Source organism: Psammomys obesus, unplaced genomic scaffold (assembly GCF_907164565.1).
Source record: "Psammomys obesus unplaced genomic scaffold, mPsaObe1.curated_primary_1811, whole genome shotgun sequence".
In the NCBI taxonomy this organism is placed as follows: Eukaryota; Metazoa; Chordata; class Mammalia; order Rodentia; family Muridae; genus Psammomys; species Psammomys obesus.
In genome coordinates this window covers 5,108,503-5,128,804 of record NW_026596440.1, presented here as the reverse complement: position 1 = coordinate 5,128,804, position 20,302 = coordinate 5,108,503, and the positions used below count along the sequence as shown (strand labels likewise).

The following is a 20,302-nucleotide window of genomic DNA, read 5'->3' as shown; positions in this document are numbered from 1 at the left end:
AGAGCCACACGAGCAAATGGCAACTGTGCCTGGATCCCGGTTCCCACTCACTACCGCCCAACCGCGGCGGCACACGGGTTCCCTCTCACGTGAGAACTAGATTGTATAAAGTTGATTCCGCTCATAGCCACCCCAAAGGAGCGTCGCTGACAGCTGAAATAGTGTACTCGAGACAGGAAACAATCTGCAAACATGGATGTGGAAATCATACCGCTGGATTATGCCAGGGGCCCCGCACGTCCGCTGCTCCAGCCAGATGAACATCCAGGTTCCGGCACCAGGCCACTGAGACACACAGTCGGCCTCCCAGCTGAGCAGAGGCGCTCGAAAGGGGCTGCCTGATGCGAGGACTCCCCACACTCCCGCCCACCACCAGGCCTCCAGCTGGCGGGAACCCGCGCCAGGCCAGGGATGTGGGTGCGGGGCCCAGGGGATGGAGTGCAGGGTCCCGTGCTGAAACCAAAGAGGGTGTAAGTCAGCAAGCGCGCTGGCGGCGGGAAGCCGGACCCTGGCGCGGGCTACAAGGGTGCTGCAGGGGAGGGGCGCGGCTCTCGGAGGACCGGGCGGCGCCTAGCCCCTCCCCACCGCATCCCAGGCGCATCGTGGACTGAGCAGAGCGGCGCTGCGGAGAACCCACCTGGGCCTTCTGCAGGGCGCTCAGTCGAAGCTCGTGCACGAAGGGGTTCCGCCCCGGGGGCGCTAGCCGTCGCGCGTCGCCTACCCCAGAGCTGGAGGAGGGGGCAGCCCGCGGCCCGCGACCCCGCAGCCTCATGGCGGCCCGCGCCTGATCAAGGATCGTAACAGATGGAGCACAGCCGCTGGAGCTCAACGGAGCGGAACCGAGAGCAGAGGAGCAGGAGGCAGCAGACCCAGTAGAGTGCGCGGGAGAGGGCCGAGGATGCGCGGCCGCCCCGAGGCGCAGGCGCGGGAGGGGGGCGGTGTGGCGTGGGTGGGGCCAACGGGATGCTCCGCCCCGACCGCGTTTGGCTTTGAATGCGCCTGCGCATCTCGAGGCTCAGGGACTTACCTAGAACCCGGGGAAACCTGCAATTTCCTATGAGTAGGGAGACCGTGAGATTTGGGCCGCTGGAACGAGGCTTGCTGAGGCTTGTGGGCACAGTGGCCGCTGAGGGCCCCACTGACCCAGCTGAGCTGGTCTGAGCCCGCCCGAACCTGCGACTCCTGGAGGGAGGTTCTTGGAGCGACCCCGGACTGTGCCAGGCCTGCTTCTCAGCGCAGCACAACCCTTTCCGTGACCATTGTAATCCATCAGTCGCCTCTGTGGGTGAAGGGAAAGGTTAGAGAACCATAATTTGTATCTCGCTATTAAACCAGGGCTCAAAATAGCCTTCCTGCTAAAATGTATACATTTGACTCACTGAATGCCTTTTGTAGTTTTTGAATCATGTTTTTAACTAGGATACAAAATAGCTTTCCGGTCAAAATGTACACATTTGAAAAACTAACGAAATGCTTTTTGTAGCAACCCCAGGTGCATTCATTTGTGTCTCTCATAGACCCCTCCACAAGCAGGTGATGGGAGACGGAGGGTCCAGCCACAGTCACCAGACGGGAGGAAGGAGCCAAGTTCTGCCGAATTCCAGACAGACCCCCTTGGCTTCCTGTCTAACCTCACAAATGTTCCTGTGGGCACCAGCGATCTGAGACAGCCCAGCACACCCTGTTTATGGGGTGACCAGAGCCTCTTATAACTGCTAACGGAAGTGTGACCTTGCGGAGGCCGTTTGTTTGGATAAGTTGGCTAGGAGGAAAATGCACTTGCAGGTCCTGTCACTTCAAAGCTTCATGTTGTATTTGGCACCTGGCATCATCTTGAGACCCTCCTTGTCCCCTCTGCAAAATGAGCCTTGCAGCAGCAGCAGTCAGTACACACAGCCTTTCTCCGGTTAGGAGGGCTGTGGAGGCCCTGAAGAGTATGAGCAGCCTAAGTGCTCTGCTGTGCTGCCCTGTGACCTAGCCATGAATGTTGCTCTGATTCTAGCTTTTAATTCCCACTTGCTATGGTCTCAGACAGCAAAGTGCAGCATCCAAGGATCTGCAGCTCCTTATCAAGAAACTTCAGGACGCAAGTGTGTACACACCTTTCCCCAAGGAAGACAGGCAGTTCCACCTGCAGTCCACAGGCGAAGAAGCCTGAGGATATCCAGGGGCCAGGATTTCTGTAGAGTCAAAGCTGAGTCTCAGAGAGCTGTGAGCATCTTGGGTAGCTGTGTTAGCCCAGGTCGTCCAGTCAAGGAAGACAGGATGGAGTTACATATACTTGATATAAGCCTGGTGTGCTGGTACATCATTGTAATTGCACAAGTGAGGAGGTTGAGACAAGAGGATTGCAAATTCTAGTCCAGCCTGGGTTAGTCGAGTAGATCCTGTTTTAAAAAGCAGTGTACCAACACGCACACACACACACTATATTTGTGCTTGGCGTGTAAGAGAGATATGTCTTCTGACAGGAGCAGAGCCCAATTAAAACTCTTGGTTTGGGGGGACTGTTAGAATGTGTTGTGGACTGAGTTGTGTTCCCCTAATAGATGTTGAAGTCATAATATGCAGTACCTGTGGAGGCTACCTTGTGTGGAAAGAAAATCTTGGCAGATAACCAAAATTAATAAATTGGTGGGACCCATGCAGTATTAGTGATGTCCTTATAACTGGGAGGTTTAAACAAGGAGAGAAGTGCAGGAGGGTGTGCCATGTAAGACTAGAGTTTTGCTGATCTAGGCTACTCAGCCACTTGAAGCTGGAGAGAGCTGGGAGGGTCCTTCCTTAGCGACATCAGCAGGAGCTACCTCTACTTTGATCTTGGACTTCCATCTTTCTGAGCTATGAGAGGACACAGCTGCTTTTTCATCCCACTTGTAGTCATTTGTTCATAGTCTCAGGAGATTCATAGTACAGTATAGGTCCTGGAAAGGATGGAGGTAGGAGGGGCACCCTGCCCCAGCCCTGCAATCTAAACAGAGTGAGTAGGCCAGGCAGGGTCAGTGTCCAGGTCCCAGGAGAGGACTTGCCTGAGCTACCTGCCCTGCTCTGCCTTTGTGGAAGCCCCGTGGGAAATGTGGCCTGGTGGAAACCCACAGTGGATCCTTGGGTCAATGAGGCATGTTAGGAGACCAGGGGAAGGAAATGATTTGTTTATATCGTGTTTTGATGAGACACAGAGACAAGAAAGTGATGGTCAAAAGGAAAACAGTCCTGCTCACAGATCGAGGAGCGTCAGAGGCTCAGGTGGAACATCCTGTCTTAGGCTCTTTGTCGTGCTGTAACAATACACCTAGGAGTGGTTTATAAGCCACAGAAAATTATTCTCTTACACTCCCAAGCCTGAAACAGGAGCCACTGGGCTTGAAGTCTGATGAGGAACCAATCTCTGCTTTCAATATGGCACATAAGGATGTTGTACCCCAGAGAGGGCTCCTAGTACTCAGGGAGCAGGAGAGTGGCAAGAGGAAACTTTGAGCCCTTTTATAGCTGTAGTGGCAGAGTTATTTCCTTTCCTCTCTTTCACATTTAACTTGCTATCCTTTCGCTGCCTTGTGAGGGGGGTGCAGATTGTTGGTTGTAGACCTTTCTTATTTAATGTTGTCCATTTTCTTACAAGCACGGCTTTGTCTGCATTCCACAAATGCTGGCTTGCTGGTTTTTCACTTCCCTTCGGTTTTTAATTTACTTTCTATTTTCCCTGGTGGTCTCTTTGACCCATGTGTTGTTTACATAGCTGCATAGTAATGTCCAAATATTTGGAAAGGTGCCAGACACATTTCTGTCATTAATTTTAATAACTCCTTTGTGGTCACAGCACATAGGCTCTGTGAGTTCCCTGTGTCTGTGGCCTATAATTATGCATTTGGGCTGGAGTGTTCTGTGAATGCTGGTGGGTTACACTGGTGCCTAGTTTTGTGCAGGTTCCGCATATTCCTACACTTGAGTTACTTGTTCTGTTAATTACCGAGGCCAGGCTTATTTGGACACTTTTCTATTTTGCTTTTTAGTATTTTTAGATTTTGTCTTCTATTATTTTGCAACAATGTCATTATGCACATATATGACAATCAGAGAGATTGTCCCTCCAGGAATCAACCTCTTTATTATAAGGGAGACTCTGCCCCATCCTTATTGTTGTCCACTGTTTATTGGCATGTTTATGTATTTTGTGTTTTAACCGACCTTAAAATCCAGTCCTTTTTGCAGCAGTATTGAGACAGATGGGCTTGGTGATTCATCCAAAAATTCTTGCACCTAGGAGGCTGAGACAGGAGGATCTCTGTGGTTTTGAAAGCCAGCCTAATGTACATGGCAAGACTCTTGTTTCAACCCTCCCAAATAAGGCCCCTCCCCAACCAAACCAAAACATCAGAGTTAGAGCCCTTGCATGTGAGGTGCCAGCAGACGTAGGTTTAGATATTCAGACCTTCTATTGGCTTTACGATTATCTTCTGTGGCTTTGCTCTGTGCTCTTCTCTCCTGGACCAATTCAGGAGGCTCCACCTTATCTCTGCTGTTGGCTCATCAGCTTTACCTGTTTAACATTTTAGTGTCTGTTTTAGGGCTTAATATGTATTCTCTGGTGGCATTTCAAATAGTATGATGCCACTTTACATGTGAGACTTCACAATATCCATATTCATTTCCTTCCTGCCCTTCCTGCCACTGCCACTGTATTTTAATTTTATATATGCTAAACCTCTGCGGCCCACTGTTATTATTTTGGCTTTTAACAGTCAATTATCTTTTCGAGAGATTAAAAAGACTTTTGTATTCGTGCCAATGGTTGCCTTTTAAGCTCATCCATTGCCCTGTACAAATCTGAATTGTCTTGTGTTATTTTTCTTCTTTCTGAGAAAATTCTACTAAATATTTTGAAGTATAGAGCCCTTTGCTCATAATTTTCTACAGTGTGGTTGTCTGAGATATGTTTAATTTGCCTTTGTTTCTGTGGGTTTTCTTCTGATGACTAAAATTCTGTTGCAGTTCTTTTTTTTTTTCCTTACTTTTTTTTATTTATTTTTTTTATGCCTCTGTTTACTTCCAGGATCTTGCCAACACATAGTACCTAGACCAGTCTTGGTCCCAACTGGCAAGATTTGCGTGAGAGAACATATTTACATGTGCTTGCTTGTTATTTGAAACTCACCTATAGTGAGTGAACTATCTGTACAGAGCCTTCCTTTAGTTGTCCTCTCACTGTTTGAAGAGGACCTTTTGTAACATTAAAATCTTGCTCTGTTGCCTATCCTAGCCGAGACTCACAGGGTGAAGTGATTTTTCAGCCTCGCCCTCCAGAGTTAGCGGCACTGTGGGCCCACAGCACCCCACAGCACCCACCTCACCCTCCAGAGTTAGGGGCACTGTGGGCCCACAGCACCCCACCTCACCCTCCAGAGTTAGCAGCACTGTGGGCCTAAACCACCCCTAGCTCTTATACGGGAACCTGGAAGGAAACAGACTTGCTGAGCCTTTGACCCACTTACCCAGTATACAGAACACAATCTGCTTCGTTTCAGTCATCTCACTCCGCAGTGCCCGTGGCTTGCCGTGCGCACAGTGGTCGACCCCCATATGCAGTGGTTTTGCACTACCATAAATGATCCTTTTCTTTTTTGAATGTTTATTCCCAGCATACAAAAATAAGTTTGTTTCACATCTTGATTTCATGTCTTTGAGTCTTATCGGAGTTTCTTGTGAGTTCTGGTAGCGTTTTCCATTGGTTCTGGATTCCTAGGCACAGAATCATGCTTTCTGCCAATAAAGACTTCCTTTCTTGTCTTGCTTTCTTTTTCTTGTTGGCTTTTACTGCTTAGACCACTTGGTCAACTTAGTGGACCTGAGGAGTGCTCACCTCTGCCTTTCCCTTCAGTGTGGGTTGCAAACAAGCGCAAGGAGATCTGCATCTGCCTCCATGAAGCCTCTGCGCAGTGGAGGCTTTTCCCTGTGCCTCGCTTTGTTACCAGCACAGTGTCGGCTGCACGGACAGGCTTGTGCCTGTCTGTCCCCTCTGGATTTCTTGGAGAGCTTGTTCAGAGTGCTGTTGTTTCTTCTGTAAACGTTCTCAGAAGTTCCCAGTGAGGCTGTCTTCAATCCAAGATCAAGTAACTCCCTAGAAATAGGGCTGTTCTGCCTCTTTCCCAAGAAAGCTTTGACGTGTGTATCTTTCCAGGAATCTGTCCATTTCATCTAAGTTGAGAGATGCACTCTCATAATGACATATTCATTTTTTCCTTTTTATATGATTATTGCTGGGAATATATACAATCTGAACAAATAAAATTATTTTATAGCTTTAGGAGATTCGTTCACAAATATATCACCGTAAATGGTATAAATATAAGCATTACATTGTTTGCCAAATTGTCCTGTGCACAGGATACAGTATTATCATTAAAACATTAGAATTTCAATAAAGTTTAGAAAAGTAAGTATTTCAGAAAGTGGCTTATGCTAACTAAATTATGTAAAATAATAACTAAATTAGACTTCATTGAAGAAATATATTAATTTTTAACCTACTGACAGACTAGCATCAGAAGGAAGGAAAAGAAGACCTCCCCTACCAGTGGACTTGGGGAGGGGCATGCGTGGAAAAGGGGGAGGAAGGGAAGGATTGGGAGGGGATGAGGGAGGGAACCACAGGGGGATACAAAGTAAATAAAGTGTAATTAATAAAAAAAATTAAAAAGAATTTCACAGAGTCATCATGTCAGTTGTTCTGTAAAAACTGGGTAAAGAACTCATTATATTTTCATAGTTTACTCAAATTGAAATGCTTAGACATGCTTTTATCATTTAGCAATATTCTTTGATATATTCTTACAATGTCCACTGTAAAGAAGATCTGTAGAGCGCTATGGATGTCACTGTGCACGTTTCTGCCTGTGGCTTCTGTGTCCTCTCATGACACCTGCCCTGCTGTGTTCTGACGCTGCTTCTGTGTCCTCTCATGACGCCTGCCCTGCTGTGTTCTGACGCTGCTTAGTTCCCACATTTTTTTCACCATGGTTAGTCTCTCAATAGTTCCTGTTTTCTTTGGTCCCGGATTGGTCAGGTCAGATGTTCCCCTACTTTGTTGATCTTAGCAAAGTCTCAGGTTTCTCTGAGATCGTGTATTATTTCCTTTTATGTGTGGTGTATATGCGTGTTTGTTTGGGTTCGTGTGTGTGGGAGTACTTGTTCATGTGTATACACGCATGTGTAGAGGACATAAGGTCAACCTGGGTTATCAGTCCTCAGGAGCTGCCTACTTTGTTTTTGTTGTTGTTTGGTGTGTGTGTGTGTGTGTGTGCGTGTGTGTGTGTGTGTGCGCGCGCACATAGAAGCAAGAGGTTGATCAAGATGTCTTTCTTGTTTGCTCTCTAGTTTATATATTGAAATAATGGCTCCCACTTGAACCAAGAGCTTGCTGATTCAGCTAGTCTAGCTAGCCATCTTGCTCCTGGGATCCTCTTTCTTGGCCTCCCAAGTTCTGGGACTATATACACAAAGGTTACTATGCTCACCTGCCATTTACATGGGTGCTGGGAATCCTTTACCTAACCAGCTCTCTCCCCAAACCCTTGCCTTTCTTGAGGTCTCTCCCTGGGACCTGAAGCTTACCAACTTGAACAGGCGGTCCTGCCTGTCTTCCCAGTGTGGGGATTGCAAGTGCAGATCACCATGCCCAAGTTTTCATGTGGGTGCTGGGACTCTAACTCAGGTTTCAAGTTTGCAGATAACAACTGAGCCATCTTCCTCTGACTTATTTTTCAACACCCCTTTTTTTGGGTATTTCTCTCTCTTTAATTTGTTCTTCTTCCCCCTCTAGTTCCTTAAAGTAAAAGGCAAGGTGTTAATTTGACGTTCTCCTTCATTTTGTATACAGATGTGCAACAGTGTGAATGTTCTCATGGGAACTGACTTGCCTGAAGGCCAGGTAGTGAAGTGTTAATGTGCTGTGTCTTTGTTTTATTTAATTTAAGATGCTTTCTGGATTCTGTTTTGGCATGTTCTTTTGCTATAGGTTGTTTAGAAGACTGGATTTTAGGGGCCTGGGAAAATGGCTTAGCTGTTGGCTAAGTGCTTGAATGACCTGAGTTCAGATCTCTAGTACCCCTGTAAAAGCTGAACATGGTATCATATATCTGGAACCCTGCTGCTGGGGAGGTGGAGAAGGGCTTGCTGGCCAGCCAGCATAGCCTAAAGCAGCGATTCTCAACCTTCCTAACACTGCAACCCTTTAATATTGTGGTAACCTCCAACCATAAAATTATTTTGTTGCTACTTCATACCTGTAATTTTGCTATTGTTATGAATCATAATATAAATATCTGATATGTGACCCCTGTGAAAGGGTCTTTCAGCCTCCAAAGGAGTCATGACCTGCAGGTTGAGAACCACTGAGCTAAAGGGAAGAACCAAGTCATTGAGAGAGCCTGGCTCAAAAGATAAGGTGAAGAGTGATGGAGGAAGACACTCAATACAACACTCACCTCTGCCCTCCACAGATGCATGCATGGGAAGTGTACTGACATGTGCACACATGATCATGATCATATAAAACTTCCAAACACACAAAATGAGAGTGGGGTTTGGTTTCTAAATATTCAGCAATATTCCAGATGTGTTACTGACAATTTAATCCCTTAGTATTCACATATTTAGTATGACCTAAATCTTCAAATTTATGGGCATTTGTATTAATTACTCTTCTCACCACTATGAGAAAATACTTTAACAACTTAAAGAAAGCAGGGTTTATTTTGGTTAATGGTTTGAGGAGACTCAGTCCATCTGAGAAGGTATGAATTGGCTGCTCAGAGAAAGACAGGAATGCTCATGTTGCCTCTTTCTGTTACCTTTTATTCAGGGTCCAGGGTCACATCTCATGGGACAGTGATAGCCACAGTCAGGATGACGTTCCCTCCTCAGTTAAACCTCTGCAAACACCCTCACAAACATGCCCAGAGGTGTATGAGTCTGCCTAGCCGATTCTAAACCCAATCAAGTTGGCAATGAAGGCGAGTCAGTACGTATTCCGTGTTGGCAAGTATCCTTCAGGAAGCTGAGCAGGATGCACCAACCACCCTTTGTGTGGCAGCTAAATAGCAAGTAGCTAATCCTCCAGAGGTTCCAACAGAAACTTTGCGCGTTTGTCAAATCTGGGCTCCTGCCTCTGTCCACCGTGCTCCTCAGCTTGCAGATGCCCACTAAGCCTCCCTGCTCTGTGCCCTTCTTTTCTAAGTCTGTGCTTCCCCATCACACTTCCTTTCTCTTAGAAAGCACCAGGCACTAGATGAGGCCAGCATAAACTCAGCATGGTCTTTTTCTGAGATTCTTCCTCCATTCAAAGACCATCCTTTCCCAGTGGTCTCATTCACAGAGTCCAGGTTTGGGAGAAGCACATTCTAAATCAAGGTAGTTATCTAATCCAGGTAAGCCTAAGGCCATGGACAGATCCTGAGGATTAAGGATAGCTCTTGCATCTCTGTGTGGCCCTTTGATGCCTGCACATCAGCACACCGGGGTTGGGGATTGGGGTGCCCTCCAGCCGTGTGACATCTCAATATGAGGCCATGCTGGGTTTACGATGGCCTTAAATCTAGTGGTGCTGTCCCTATGGGAGAAATGTGTGGTTGTGCCGATGAGGCTGAGCCAAATGCCACATTGAGCGCGCAAGCTTGTCTGACCTGAGGCTCTGTGGCTGATGGCTTGGAGAATAACTGTATTCCCATGTGACTTTCAAAACAGCACCTTCCTTTCAAGGCAGCATGTTCATGTGGGCCCTCCACCATCCTTACCACACATGGTTTAAAAAGCCCCTTTATCTTCATACTCAGTTTAAATCTGGCCTGTCTGTGCCCAGGACCCCAACTTGTGGATTCTTTGGGTTTCTGGATCTGTTATACACTGAAGGCTCAGGAGAAGTTGAGGTGATGATGCCCCGGGCTTACTGCTGTCCCTTTTGTATATTCAGTCACTCACACCACAACAGCAGAGTCCTGGGAAACAGAGCTAGGACTGTATGGCCATGCGGCACCTCGGATACTTCGTGGAGTGAGGTTCCAGCTCTGCAGCCCTTCCTGATCCACTTCTACAAGGTGAGAAAACATTGTGTTTTTAAGGGGAAGGGAGCGCAGCAGTGTGCAGCACACACCATTTTGTGTTCTCTCTCACCTGCGACTTATGCCCAACGTGGGCTTAGTGGCTCACATCTGTAATCCTTATAGTTGGAAGACGGATTTGGGAACACTGCTTTGAGCCTGGTCCACACTGAGTTCGGTCGACCCGTGTTGTATAGTTAAGTTCAAGGCCGTCCTGGGGCCACAGGAGTGAAATTCCAGAGAATAGTAAGAAAGTGACAGGCGCTGGAGGACTTCAACCTGCCATTGCTTGAGGTCAATAAATGTTAGCCCGGTGAAAGTTATTACAGGCAAAAATGACATTCAGCAGATTTTCTCTAGTGCATTTTAGCCATTTCTGCCTACTCCCTTTAGTTTTAATGTACATAACCAAATAAAGAAGTACAAAGAAAGCACCGTTCCTTAAAGTAAATGTAATCTGATATCTCAGGGCTTCTTCACTGCCCTGAATGGAAACACATTTCCATTTCTCTGAGTGCATCAGTGTGCGTAAGCTCCCTGTGCCAGGTGCTTTCTGTCTGAGGATCTGAAGTTCCTTGGGCAGTCAGACACCACAGAGCTGGCCTATGGAATTTATAGTTCTGCAGAGGGAAGAATATTGAGGATACAGTGTCTTGGCTACAGGCATCTGCTTGGTCTCTGCTGGCCATGGTTGTGTCCACAACAGCAGACCCCCAGTAAAGACATTAAGAGAAGCTGGTGTGGTGACATCCAGCCAACAGTCCCACATTTGTGTTAGGTGGAAACTGTGGATGGAGTCCCTTCTAATGACCTTCTTGCCCCCAGCACCTGATTCTAATCTCCTCAGCTACTGGTGGACCCTAGATCTTTGCCTCCTATTATCTAGCTCTCACAGGACCTCAGAGCTGGCTGTCCTGAAAGCCTGCCTCCCTCTGTGTTCCCTGCCTTATCCTGTGAACACAGAATTCCTGTGGCACCCTCTGAGCCCTCACCTCCACGATCTTCCACCCCATTTTTCTGGCCAGACTGGAGTCTCGCATGCTGCCCTCTCATCAGTGATTACTGTCCAGTGTATGACCTACTTCTGGAGCCAAGATCAGAACCATATACCCAATGGTGATCTCACATACTGGTGTGTGGTCTGTCTTAACCACAGAACACCACAGATCATGGAGCTTAAATCCCAGGCATTTGGTGGTTTATGGTGTCTGGTGAAAGAAAGCCTGGTTTTCAGTTTAGAAATGACATCTTCTCCAGTGTCCTCTGTTGTGCAAGTTTTGGTTTATGATATGTAAACGTTTTTGTTTTAATCCCAGGTGCGGGATATGGGACTGATTCAGGTTGTCCACAGCAGCAAACTATTTGTCTCATGTGGGCTCTGAGAGGGGCTCTTTGCCAGCTGCATTGTTTAATTCTGAGGACCCTGAGAGGGAATGCAGGCCAGAGCCCAGAAAGAGAAAGGGGGCTCCAAGGAAAAAAAGGCTGCTGGTGCTTCCTACCTGCTGCTCCTGGTTGCTTTCGATGCATCTTGACAAGAAGTTGGAGATCTCCTGAGAAGAGGATTGAATTTGCTCCAAGGAACCTGACGACCCTAATCAGCAGCAGGAAGTAACTAATAAAACTATGCTCCCTCTCCCCACTAACCTTTCTCTACCTGGTGTTGGGGTGTTGGAAGGATTGGGGTGGAGGAGGGAGGTAGAGGCCTTAAGAAACGTAAATAAAATAATTTTAAAAAGTAGTCCCAACACTCTGTAGTGTGGTAGGAGTGAGGCAGCTCTCTGGACCCATCCCTTGAGTACCTCCCCCACTCTCTAGTTCCTCAATCTGTTCCCATTCCCTAGGGCTACAGTTTTAGCCCGTGCACTGGAGAAACAGCTCTGTCTGCAGCAAGGCATTGTATGTCTATCACAGTCGCTTTTGAACTCTTGAGTCCTGATTCAACCTATCACCAGTGCATGGACCTACACCACGGCAGGCAGAGTTCACATGGGTTGTGTGGGTCAAGCCCTCACGCTTCACCTCCTCACACAAGTGTTCACATCCCCTTGGTGGTTGATTTGCTTCAGAGGTAGGGTTTCTGTGACTCTGTCATGGGTGTCGGGAAGAGGGAGCCTCGTAATTTCTTGCTCCTCCAGGTTGCTAGGATGTGAGCACAGTGTGGCGCACAGCAGGAGCACCAGGTGATCCAGGAGCAGAGGAAACTGGGGAAGGTGGGCAGAGCCTCCACTTGTGGGTTTCTCGAGACAGGAGGCTAGGTTAGTGATGACCCGATGAGTTTTGTGAGGGTTGATTACAGGAGCATGGCCACCTTGCCAATGGCTACACTGCTAAGACGAGCTCTCTCCTTTCCCTGGAAACCATTAACTGATTATAGATCCTTGGGTGGGGAGTCTCATGAGTGTTTACTAAAAACCAAACCTGATTAATCACAAACCCAACCTTCCCCTCATCTGTAAGAAATTTAATGTGAATACTATTCCACAAAGTCTTAAAGGTTTTGTTATTGGGAGGAGGCTCCTGAAAAGGGTGTTCTCATGAAAAGGGTTCCAGGTCAGGGTGTGCAGAACCTCCCGAGCCATCCTCTCCCTTCTGGTGACTCAGCTTGCACATTTTAGGAGCATGGATACTCAATGTCCTAGTTAGGGTTTCTATTGCTGTAATGAAACACCATGACTAGAGCAAGTTGGGAAGGAAAGGTTTTTTTTTGGCTTACATCCCATATCACTGTTCATCATCAAAGCAAGTCAAGACAGGAACTCAGAGCAGGAACCTGGAGGCAAGAGCTGATGTGGAGGTCATGGAGGAGTGCTGCTTCCTGGCTTGCTCCCTGTGGCCTGTTCAGCCTGCTTTCTTACAGAGCCCAGGATCACCAGCCCAGGAACGAAACCACAGGAAATGGCTGGGCCCTCCCCAATTAATCACTAATTAAGGAAATGCTTTGCAGGCCCACCTAAAACCTGATCTTACAGAGGCACTTCCTTAATTGAGGTTCCCTTTTCTCAGGTGGCTTTAACTTGTGTCAAATTGACATAAAACTATCCAGCACACCCAGGGTAGACTACATATCTTAGCCTCCCTGCCTTGAGGGTGTGGTCGCGTGACTAGGTTCTAGAAGCAAATGTGACCTAAATCCAAGACTTTGAGTTTTCTGAAATGCCTTTAAAGGGAGACTGATCTCCCTGGAGGCTGGAAGGTAGAAGATATGGCTGGCGCTACAGCGATTGTGCTGGGCTATGAAACAACTGTGGGAATGCAACCTGTGAAAAACAGTGACCCTCATGGGGTTCTGAAGACTCAGTAGCAAACGCTAAGCAGTTCATTTTTCAATCTTATAATGCCAGGCATTAGCTTTAGAAAAATTAAGGGGGGGGGGGGGCGCTGGCATGCCAGTTCAGCACAAAACAATGGTTTTTACATTCCTAATTGCATTTCCCTGCTTCTGAATTCTTCACTGGTTGACATCTTCACATAGGTACAAAATTAGAGTTTAGCTAGCATAGTCCCCACCCCAAATTCCCCCATCTTCCTGGGGCTTAAGACTCCCTCCTTTTTTGATATGTGCATTCAGTCACATAGCAGACTGATTTTTTTTTTTTTTTTAATTATAAGATAAAATGTGTTTGGGTGAGCAGGCACGAGCCACTGACTAGGGAAGGCCAGGATTAAGTGCCTGCTGCTAATCTGTGATTCGCTGATGAGCTATAAATGCACTTCAAACTGAAAGGGTCTGTAATGATTCGCTTATACAGGCTACCCTTTGCCAGCCCTAGGCTGGGTGCCTCTAGACTCTACAAATGTGAGGAAGAAGTAAAGCTTTAACTAGGGCTGTTGTTATTTTGTTTTTTCTGCTACTTGCAAATGAGCCTTGTGGTCACTGAGGGTGCTGGGGGCAAGAAAGCAAAAGCCCACTGCCCTGTGGGACTTGTCTTTTCAGGCCAAGCAGATTTAGAAAATCCCTTTAATTCCTCCAAGAAACTGATTTGCAGCTCCTCTCAGCTACACTGCCTTTGCTTAGCCCACTGTAAAGAACTTTCTGCTGGACCCCTGTTCCCTTCCATGTACTGCCTCTACTCACAGGGATTCCTGGAGTCTGGTGGCCCATTCTCCCGGGCCTGACCCCTATAGTTCTGTCCCTTTGCTTTTTCCCTGCGTTCTGCTTTTTCTGGCCCGTAGAGCTGCTCTATGCCCTAGAGATTCTGCCCCCGAGGCAGGCAGCCTCTGCCGCCTTTGGTGGTCCACTGCCCTTGGAAACTCCATCTTTCTCAGCTGTCCATGCTCTAAAGGTTGGGGCTGAGCTCGTTAACAGGGTTGAACAATCTTTCACCATTTGCCATGTGAATTAGGCAACAAGCTCATGCTGGAGGACCATGGACTCAGGCTGCAACAAATAAAACTCACAATGTTTTAAGTAAGTTGTCAATTTTGTAAACTTTTGGCTACATTCCTAGCTACCTCTAGTCACATGTACCCTGCAGGCTAGACTTGGCTGAAATGCTGTAGGGATTAGCAGATGATTCTAAAGGATGTGGCTTTTGGCTCCCAACTACCAAGACATTTAGGTCAAGTGGTATTTATCATTGTCAGAAAAAAAAAAATCATTTGGAGAAGAAAAAAAAAAAACATTAGAAGGACTTACCTACACATGTCTTCATTTTCATTAATACCAATAACTATTTTTGCAACTGAAGCTCTGTCTGAAGCCTAGAATGGCCCTAAAGCAAACTAATGACTCATCACCCACATGAACTTAGAGTCTTGGGGACAAAGAAGGAACAACTCCCAGCAGTCAGAGAGGGGCAGTTTGGGAAAGCTCTGGGAGAGAGTTCATGGGGATCTCAGGGTGATGGGCCATCAAAGTTGGAGCAGCTGGCCCCATGACATTCCAGGGCAGGCCCGCTAGGTCTGTGACACACTATCATATCACAAGGAAGTAGGTGGAGTGTGTGGGACTCCACCCCCTCTCCCCCCTCCTCCCTTCCTCTGTCCCAAGTAGGACCTGACAGTGGATGCCATCCTAGTGGTGTGGTGTCACGGCCCTGTGCCCCCCGGGCACCACATGAAGATAATCAAGAGGCTGTAATCAGTCCTAAGCCAGCTAGGCACACATGCATCTGCTTACACCTGCACACATTTTATCCTACGCACATGCTAATGTACTTTCATGGTGACCCACAGGTTTGTTTGTACCCCACCCGTGCTTCAACCGAGGTCTGGAGCAGCTACACACAGACACTACAAGCGCCTGTCTGGCTCTTCACCGAGGTGGAGTTTGTCTAGTAGAACCCTTGTACATAGTTTCAGCATGGCTGGACCAGGGCATAGTCTCTGAAGATCACAGGCTTCTCAAGCCACTTGGCTTTAAAGAGACAGCATGGGAGTATATCCATCAGACTGAGCAAGGTAGCTGGGTGTTTGGGAAAGGATGCTTGAGCCTCATTCTATGACAACATGGGATGTGCCCTCCCTTCTTAGAACTCTGTGCAGTCAGAGCTGAAGGGCAAATGTTTCTCTTCATTGGTGACTTTAATTATCCCTACTGAAAATGCACTGATGACCCAGAATAGATGTGTGTTTTGGCAGGTGCTATTTCAGTTGAAATGAGTGTTTGCTTTAGTGCTCAGGTATGCTTTAGATAAACATTCCCTGAGACAATGTGTTGTTCCTGGTCACTTTCCTCTTGTGTTCAGATGGATGAGCTCAGACATACTCTGGGACCCATTGTTTCCAGAGCTGCGGTGCTGGGCATAACCACCTCAACCCCTGGATCTTTCAGTGGCCGTTCTTCTTTGTTTCCGCACCCCTCTCTGTTACAGAGCAGGTGGAACTCCCCCAAGGGCTTTCTTAAAGTGAGTGATTGCTGGTGTCCATAGTGGAGTCGGCCCTGCATACCCTATGCTTCTCGTCTACCTTCAGAGTCAATAGTCTTCTCAAGAACAAGTGGGACATTTAGGGATGGCAAGAGCAACCACTGAGTTCTTTATTAGTGGGACCCTTGTTTGTGTGGGTGCTTTGTCTATGCGGTGATCAGGGAAACCCTCACCTGTGCTCGGTGAAGGCTCTTCAGGTGTGTTCTGCTGAGGGAGGAGCACCCTAACCCTTACAAGTAACACCACACCTCAGCTCCATAAAGAAGCCGGGTACACTCACTGGTTTCCCAGAAGGAACTTGGGCAGAATTTGCTTCAGTTTGTCGTTAGGACCCAAAGAGTGGTGGACACCACTTCATCTCCTCCTGGAAAAGAATTTTAGCAACAAACCCATTAGCCTGCTTCAGGACAGAGGGCACTGGGACAGGGGGCTGACTGGGCCAGTGTGTTCTTGAAATCTTGAGCAGCATCTCCTGTTGGAGTGAGGCCTCAGCCCTGGGCTAACTATCCTTCAAAGGTCCTGGGGGCAGTGATTTGTGGGAGGCAGTGAACTCTTTAAGGCGTAGGGCCCACTGGGAGAACTCTAAGCCGTTCAGTTGTCCCCTAGAGGGAACAGTAAGGCCTCAGCTGCTTCCTCTTTCCCAGTTTTGTTTCCTGATCTCAAAGTTGGGATTTTCATGGTGAGTGCATTATTGACAGAAACAGAGACTAACATATCTGTGGCTTGTCACCATGTCAGATGTATTGAATAACAACAAGTTCACAAGGTGTAGCAGTTTTTAGGGCAATAGTTTTCCAGATAATCCCACCTACCATGATAATCTTTGAGGGGGTGGGGCAAATATAGTTTCTTATTATTCTTCCTTTTGTGTGTGTGTTTTGAGACAGGCTCTTACTGTGTAGTCTTGTCTGCCTGGCTGGCCTGGAACTCAGTGTATAGACCAGAATTCAGTATGTAGACCAGTTTGGTCTCAAACTCTGAGAAGTCTACCTACCTCCGCTTTCTGAGAGCTAGGATTAAGGCTGTGAATAACCTTTCCCCTTATATTCTCTTATTTCAATCTTAATTACTGATATTAACTCTGATATCACACAGCACAGAGTAAATATAATCTCTATAGCTATGTGTACATTTGTGGCTTATAGAATGATTACCAGTTAAAGAGGCTACGGAAGAATATAAGGGGGTTCAGAAGAGGGCTGTGAGAAATGCAAATAGAGTCTATTGCTAAGATAAGGAACTCAAAATTGGCCACAGAGAACAAGCTGTTGTTGTTAGAACTCAGGCTGAGGGAGAGTTGAGATCAAAGATGTGATCAGCTATGGAGACCAGAGGGCAGAACCATGTTGGAACATGGAATTGTGGGTGCAGATCCAGATGGACAAGAAGAGCACTGGGCAGTCGGGCCGCAGTTGAATAGACCACATTAACGTTGGGGGACAGAGTTGTGTTGAAGCCCAGGGACAGTTGTGGGTTCTCCATTGGTCCTTCATGCACACGTGAAATATCAGATGCTAGGTTGCTGGGTGGCCCCTTAAGTGTTAAATGTATATCACTTTATGAGGTTCAGCTGTGAGGAAGTTATATCTTTCCTTGCTCTGGTCTGTCTCATACAGCTGGTAAGGTCTGGTTTACCTGGTAGGATTTTGATATGCTCTTGTGAGCCTACTGTCTCAATTCCCCTTGATAAATTCATAGGTTGGCACCCCTTTCACTATCAGGAATAAATCCTTCATTGATCTCTGCTGGACAGGTGATACTGTTTTCTTGTTTACCTGGGAGAGCAATTACCCCCAAGCCTCAAAATGGAGTCAAAATCTTCTTGTGAAATGGAGTCTCTCAAGGCACAGCCTGAAAAATTCATGGTTTTATGCAGCATGGAGTATGAAGAGCAGAGCAGAGCAGAGCAGGACCTTCAACACTCTTTCTCTGACCTGTGCTTTGGGCTTCCACTATGGTGTGCTGCCTTAACAGGGGACCAGACAAGCATGGACCAAAATGAGATACAAAATAACTAATTTCTCTTAGTGAGCTTATTTGTGATGTTTTGCTGAGGTAGGAGAAAACTGGTGCAGGTTTGTTAAACAGTAAAGATTTGCTGTGGGAGCTGAGGAAGCTGAGACATAAAAATATTTCTTGAGAGCTACCTCTAGGAATGAATTCTATAGGGCAAAACCTACAGATAAAGCCAGGCAAACCGACTAGCATGCTTACATTGTAATATCCTTGCAATTTTTTTTTTTTTTTGTCCTACTGTTGCTTAGGTGCTGACTTAATTGTCTTCTCTGATTTCTCTTCCCTTTTGTTTTTCTTAAATCCAGTTATAAAGCCTTTAAAGCCTTTTATTTTGTGTGGCTGAGTGTTTGCCTGCATGTTTGTGTGCACACCACATGGCAGGCGCAGTGCCTGTGGAGGCCAGAGAAGGGTGCTGGGTCTCCCGGAATGCTACGATGGTCGTGAGCCACCATGCAGGTACGAGAAACAAAACCAGAATCCTCTGAAGAACAGCAAGTGCGCTTAACCACTGAGCCATCTCTCTAACTGCAGTTCTTTTTTTTAAAGCTTTTAATAGTAAATGGTTTTGCAAAAAATAATCTCTGGAAGACTGCCATGTGACTGACAACATAAACTGACCGTCAATACCGTACATGTCCTGAGATCCCCATTTTTCCATCTATTTGGATTTTCACTTACTCTAAAGTCGAGTCTTGCTGCTTCTGAGAAGATCCCATCTTGCTTTGCCAGAACTTCTAGCAGATCCTCAAGTGCAGTTAGGCTTCCAGTGCCTGTGGAGGAAACATGCAAGAGAAACGCTAAGGTGCTAGCCCTGCCCTGGAGTGTGGGTAAAACAAGGCTGAGCTGACCAAGAGAGACAAAGGCTGGAAATGAGGTATCAAGGACACATAGCCGGGTACTAGCAAAGTGGCCACTTTTCCCAGGACACACAGGAGGTCTGATGCTACCTCAGCCTGCTGGTGACTGTCTCCCCTTCAGACCATGACGGAACCTGTGCTCACCTGTCTTCTGGACCCTGCACACCCCAAGGAGAACAGCTCATATTGAGCTATCTGCTGCATTCGGTAAGAAACTAGGACCTGGTTGCATGATGCAGAGGAGGAGGCAGGTCATGCCTCTTTTTTTCTCTCCTCTCCTCTGCCAGACCCCCAAGGCAATGTGGGTACATTGTTGTTCTAGATGCGTCCCTAAGCCGTCAACTCCAACAAACCCTCATTGTGTGACCCTCTGGAAACAGGCTGTGCCCTGGATTTCTTCCATCCTAGGTGTGGGCACCTCAGAGGTCAGCTCTGTCAGGGACTCTGTACCATCTAGACCACCTGAGGTCTACTGGATGGTGGTGGAGTTGGGGGTTATTTCTGCCTCAGGAGGCTGGATGTTTCCTCATTCTGGATAATTAATTAATTCTGAGTGATTAAGAAGCCCATACTTGAGCTGCAGTCAGAACCATGTACTGTTTCCAATATCTCCTGCCCCCTGGTCCCACTCGGAGTCTCCCCTCTTTTTTTCTCCTCTCCTCTGCCAGACCCTGCTTTCTCCTTTCTAGATGTGTCTTGGGCTGATTCATACTGGAAGGCACCTCTTATTGGTGATCGAAGGCTTGGTTAAGGGGAGTGGGACCTGAGGCCGGATTGGGGTATATCTTAGCTGTGAGATGCTAAGAAAATATGCAAGTATTTAAGAGCTTAAATAGCCTAGCTGGTAGAGCATCTGACTTTTACTCCAAGGGCCCAGGGTTCATGTCTGTGTTTGCTTACTTGCTGGAGACGGCTGGGTGGATATGAGAGATCTGTGTTTATGAATGAAATCCCCCCAAAAGTAAAAAGGGGTATTTTACAAGTATTTAACGAAGCAATGGTTTCATATCAGCTCTACTTTATACTTGACCATCAAAACTGCTGTCCTGACATAACCCTCTGCGGCAACAGCATTTTCACATTCTGTAAGGACTACAGCTCATGGCCAAGCTTTCTCCTTTCAGAACAAAGCTGATGGGATTTGGCATCTCCATGTGGCCTGGGTGTCTGGTGGTGTCAGCACCTCATGACAGGCGGGTTTTCATGGGGCTGATAATGTCAGCAAAGGCTTACTTCTGACTGTGGCTTGGCACTGAATTTCTTAGCTAAAAGCTTTTTTGAAGAGTGGGATTTTATCTTAATTACTCCATTCAGCTTTGTGTGTTTGTGTGTGTGTGTGTGTGTGTGTGTGTGTGTGTGTGTGAGAGAGAGAGAGAGAGAGAGAGAGAGAGAGAGAGAGAGAAGGGGGCAAGTCTTAGGTTCTCATAGTTTCATTTATAATCTGAATGTAATTTCTGGGCAGGCAACCTCA

At 47.0% G+C, this 20,302-nt stretch overlaps 1 protein-coding gene and 1 long non-coding RNA gene across 4 annotated transcripts in view; one reads left to right on the top strand and one right to left on the bottom strand.

Annotated features, from left to right (window-relative positions):
* Lpcat1 (lysophosphatidylcholine acyltransferase 1) overlaps positions 1 to 906 on the bottom strand; it is a 43,988-nt gene extending 43,082 nt beyond the window's left edge. Inside the window, exon 1 of the mRNA XM_055597925.1 lies at positions 638 to 906. Within this exon, the coding sequence (XP_055453900.1) occupies positions 638 to 772 (135 nt within the window). The 5' untranslated portion in view covers positions 773 to 906. The remainder of the gene's footprint in view (positions 1 to 637) is intronic.
* Positions 907 to 1,013: 107 nt separating this feature from the next.
* On the top strand, positions 1,014 to 18,338 carry LOC129669704 (uncharacterized). 3 transcript variants are annotated; one of them, XR_008719062.1, is made up of 5 exons: positions 1,014 to 1,297; positions 7,874 to 7,924; positions 8,858 to 10,088; positions 11,408 to 11,699; positions 18,280 to 18,338. It is a non-coding gene; the product is annotated as an uncharacterized LOC129669704 (long non-coding RNA). The 3 variants fall into 3 exon arrangements; XR_008719063.1 differs by lacking the exon at positions 18,280 to 18,338 and having other exon boundaries at positions 8,858 to 9,016; positions 9,965 to 10,088; positions 11,408 to 11,795; XR_008719061.1 differs by lacking the exon at positions 18,280 to 18,338 and having other exon boundaries at positions 11,408 to 11,795.
* Positions 18,339 to 20,302: the final 1,964 nt, after the last annotated feature.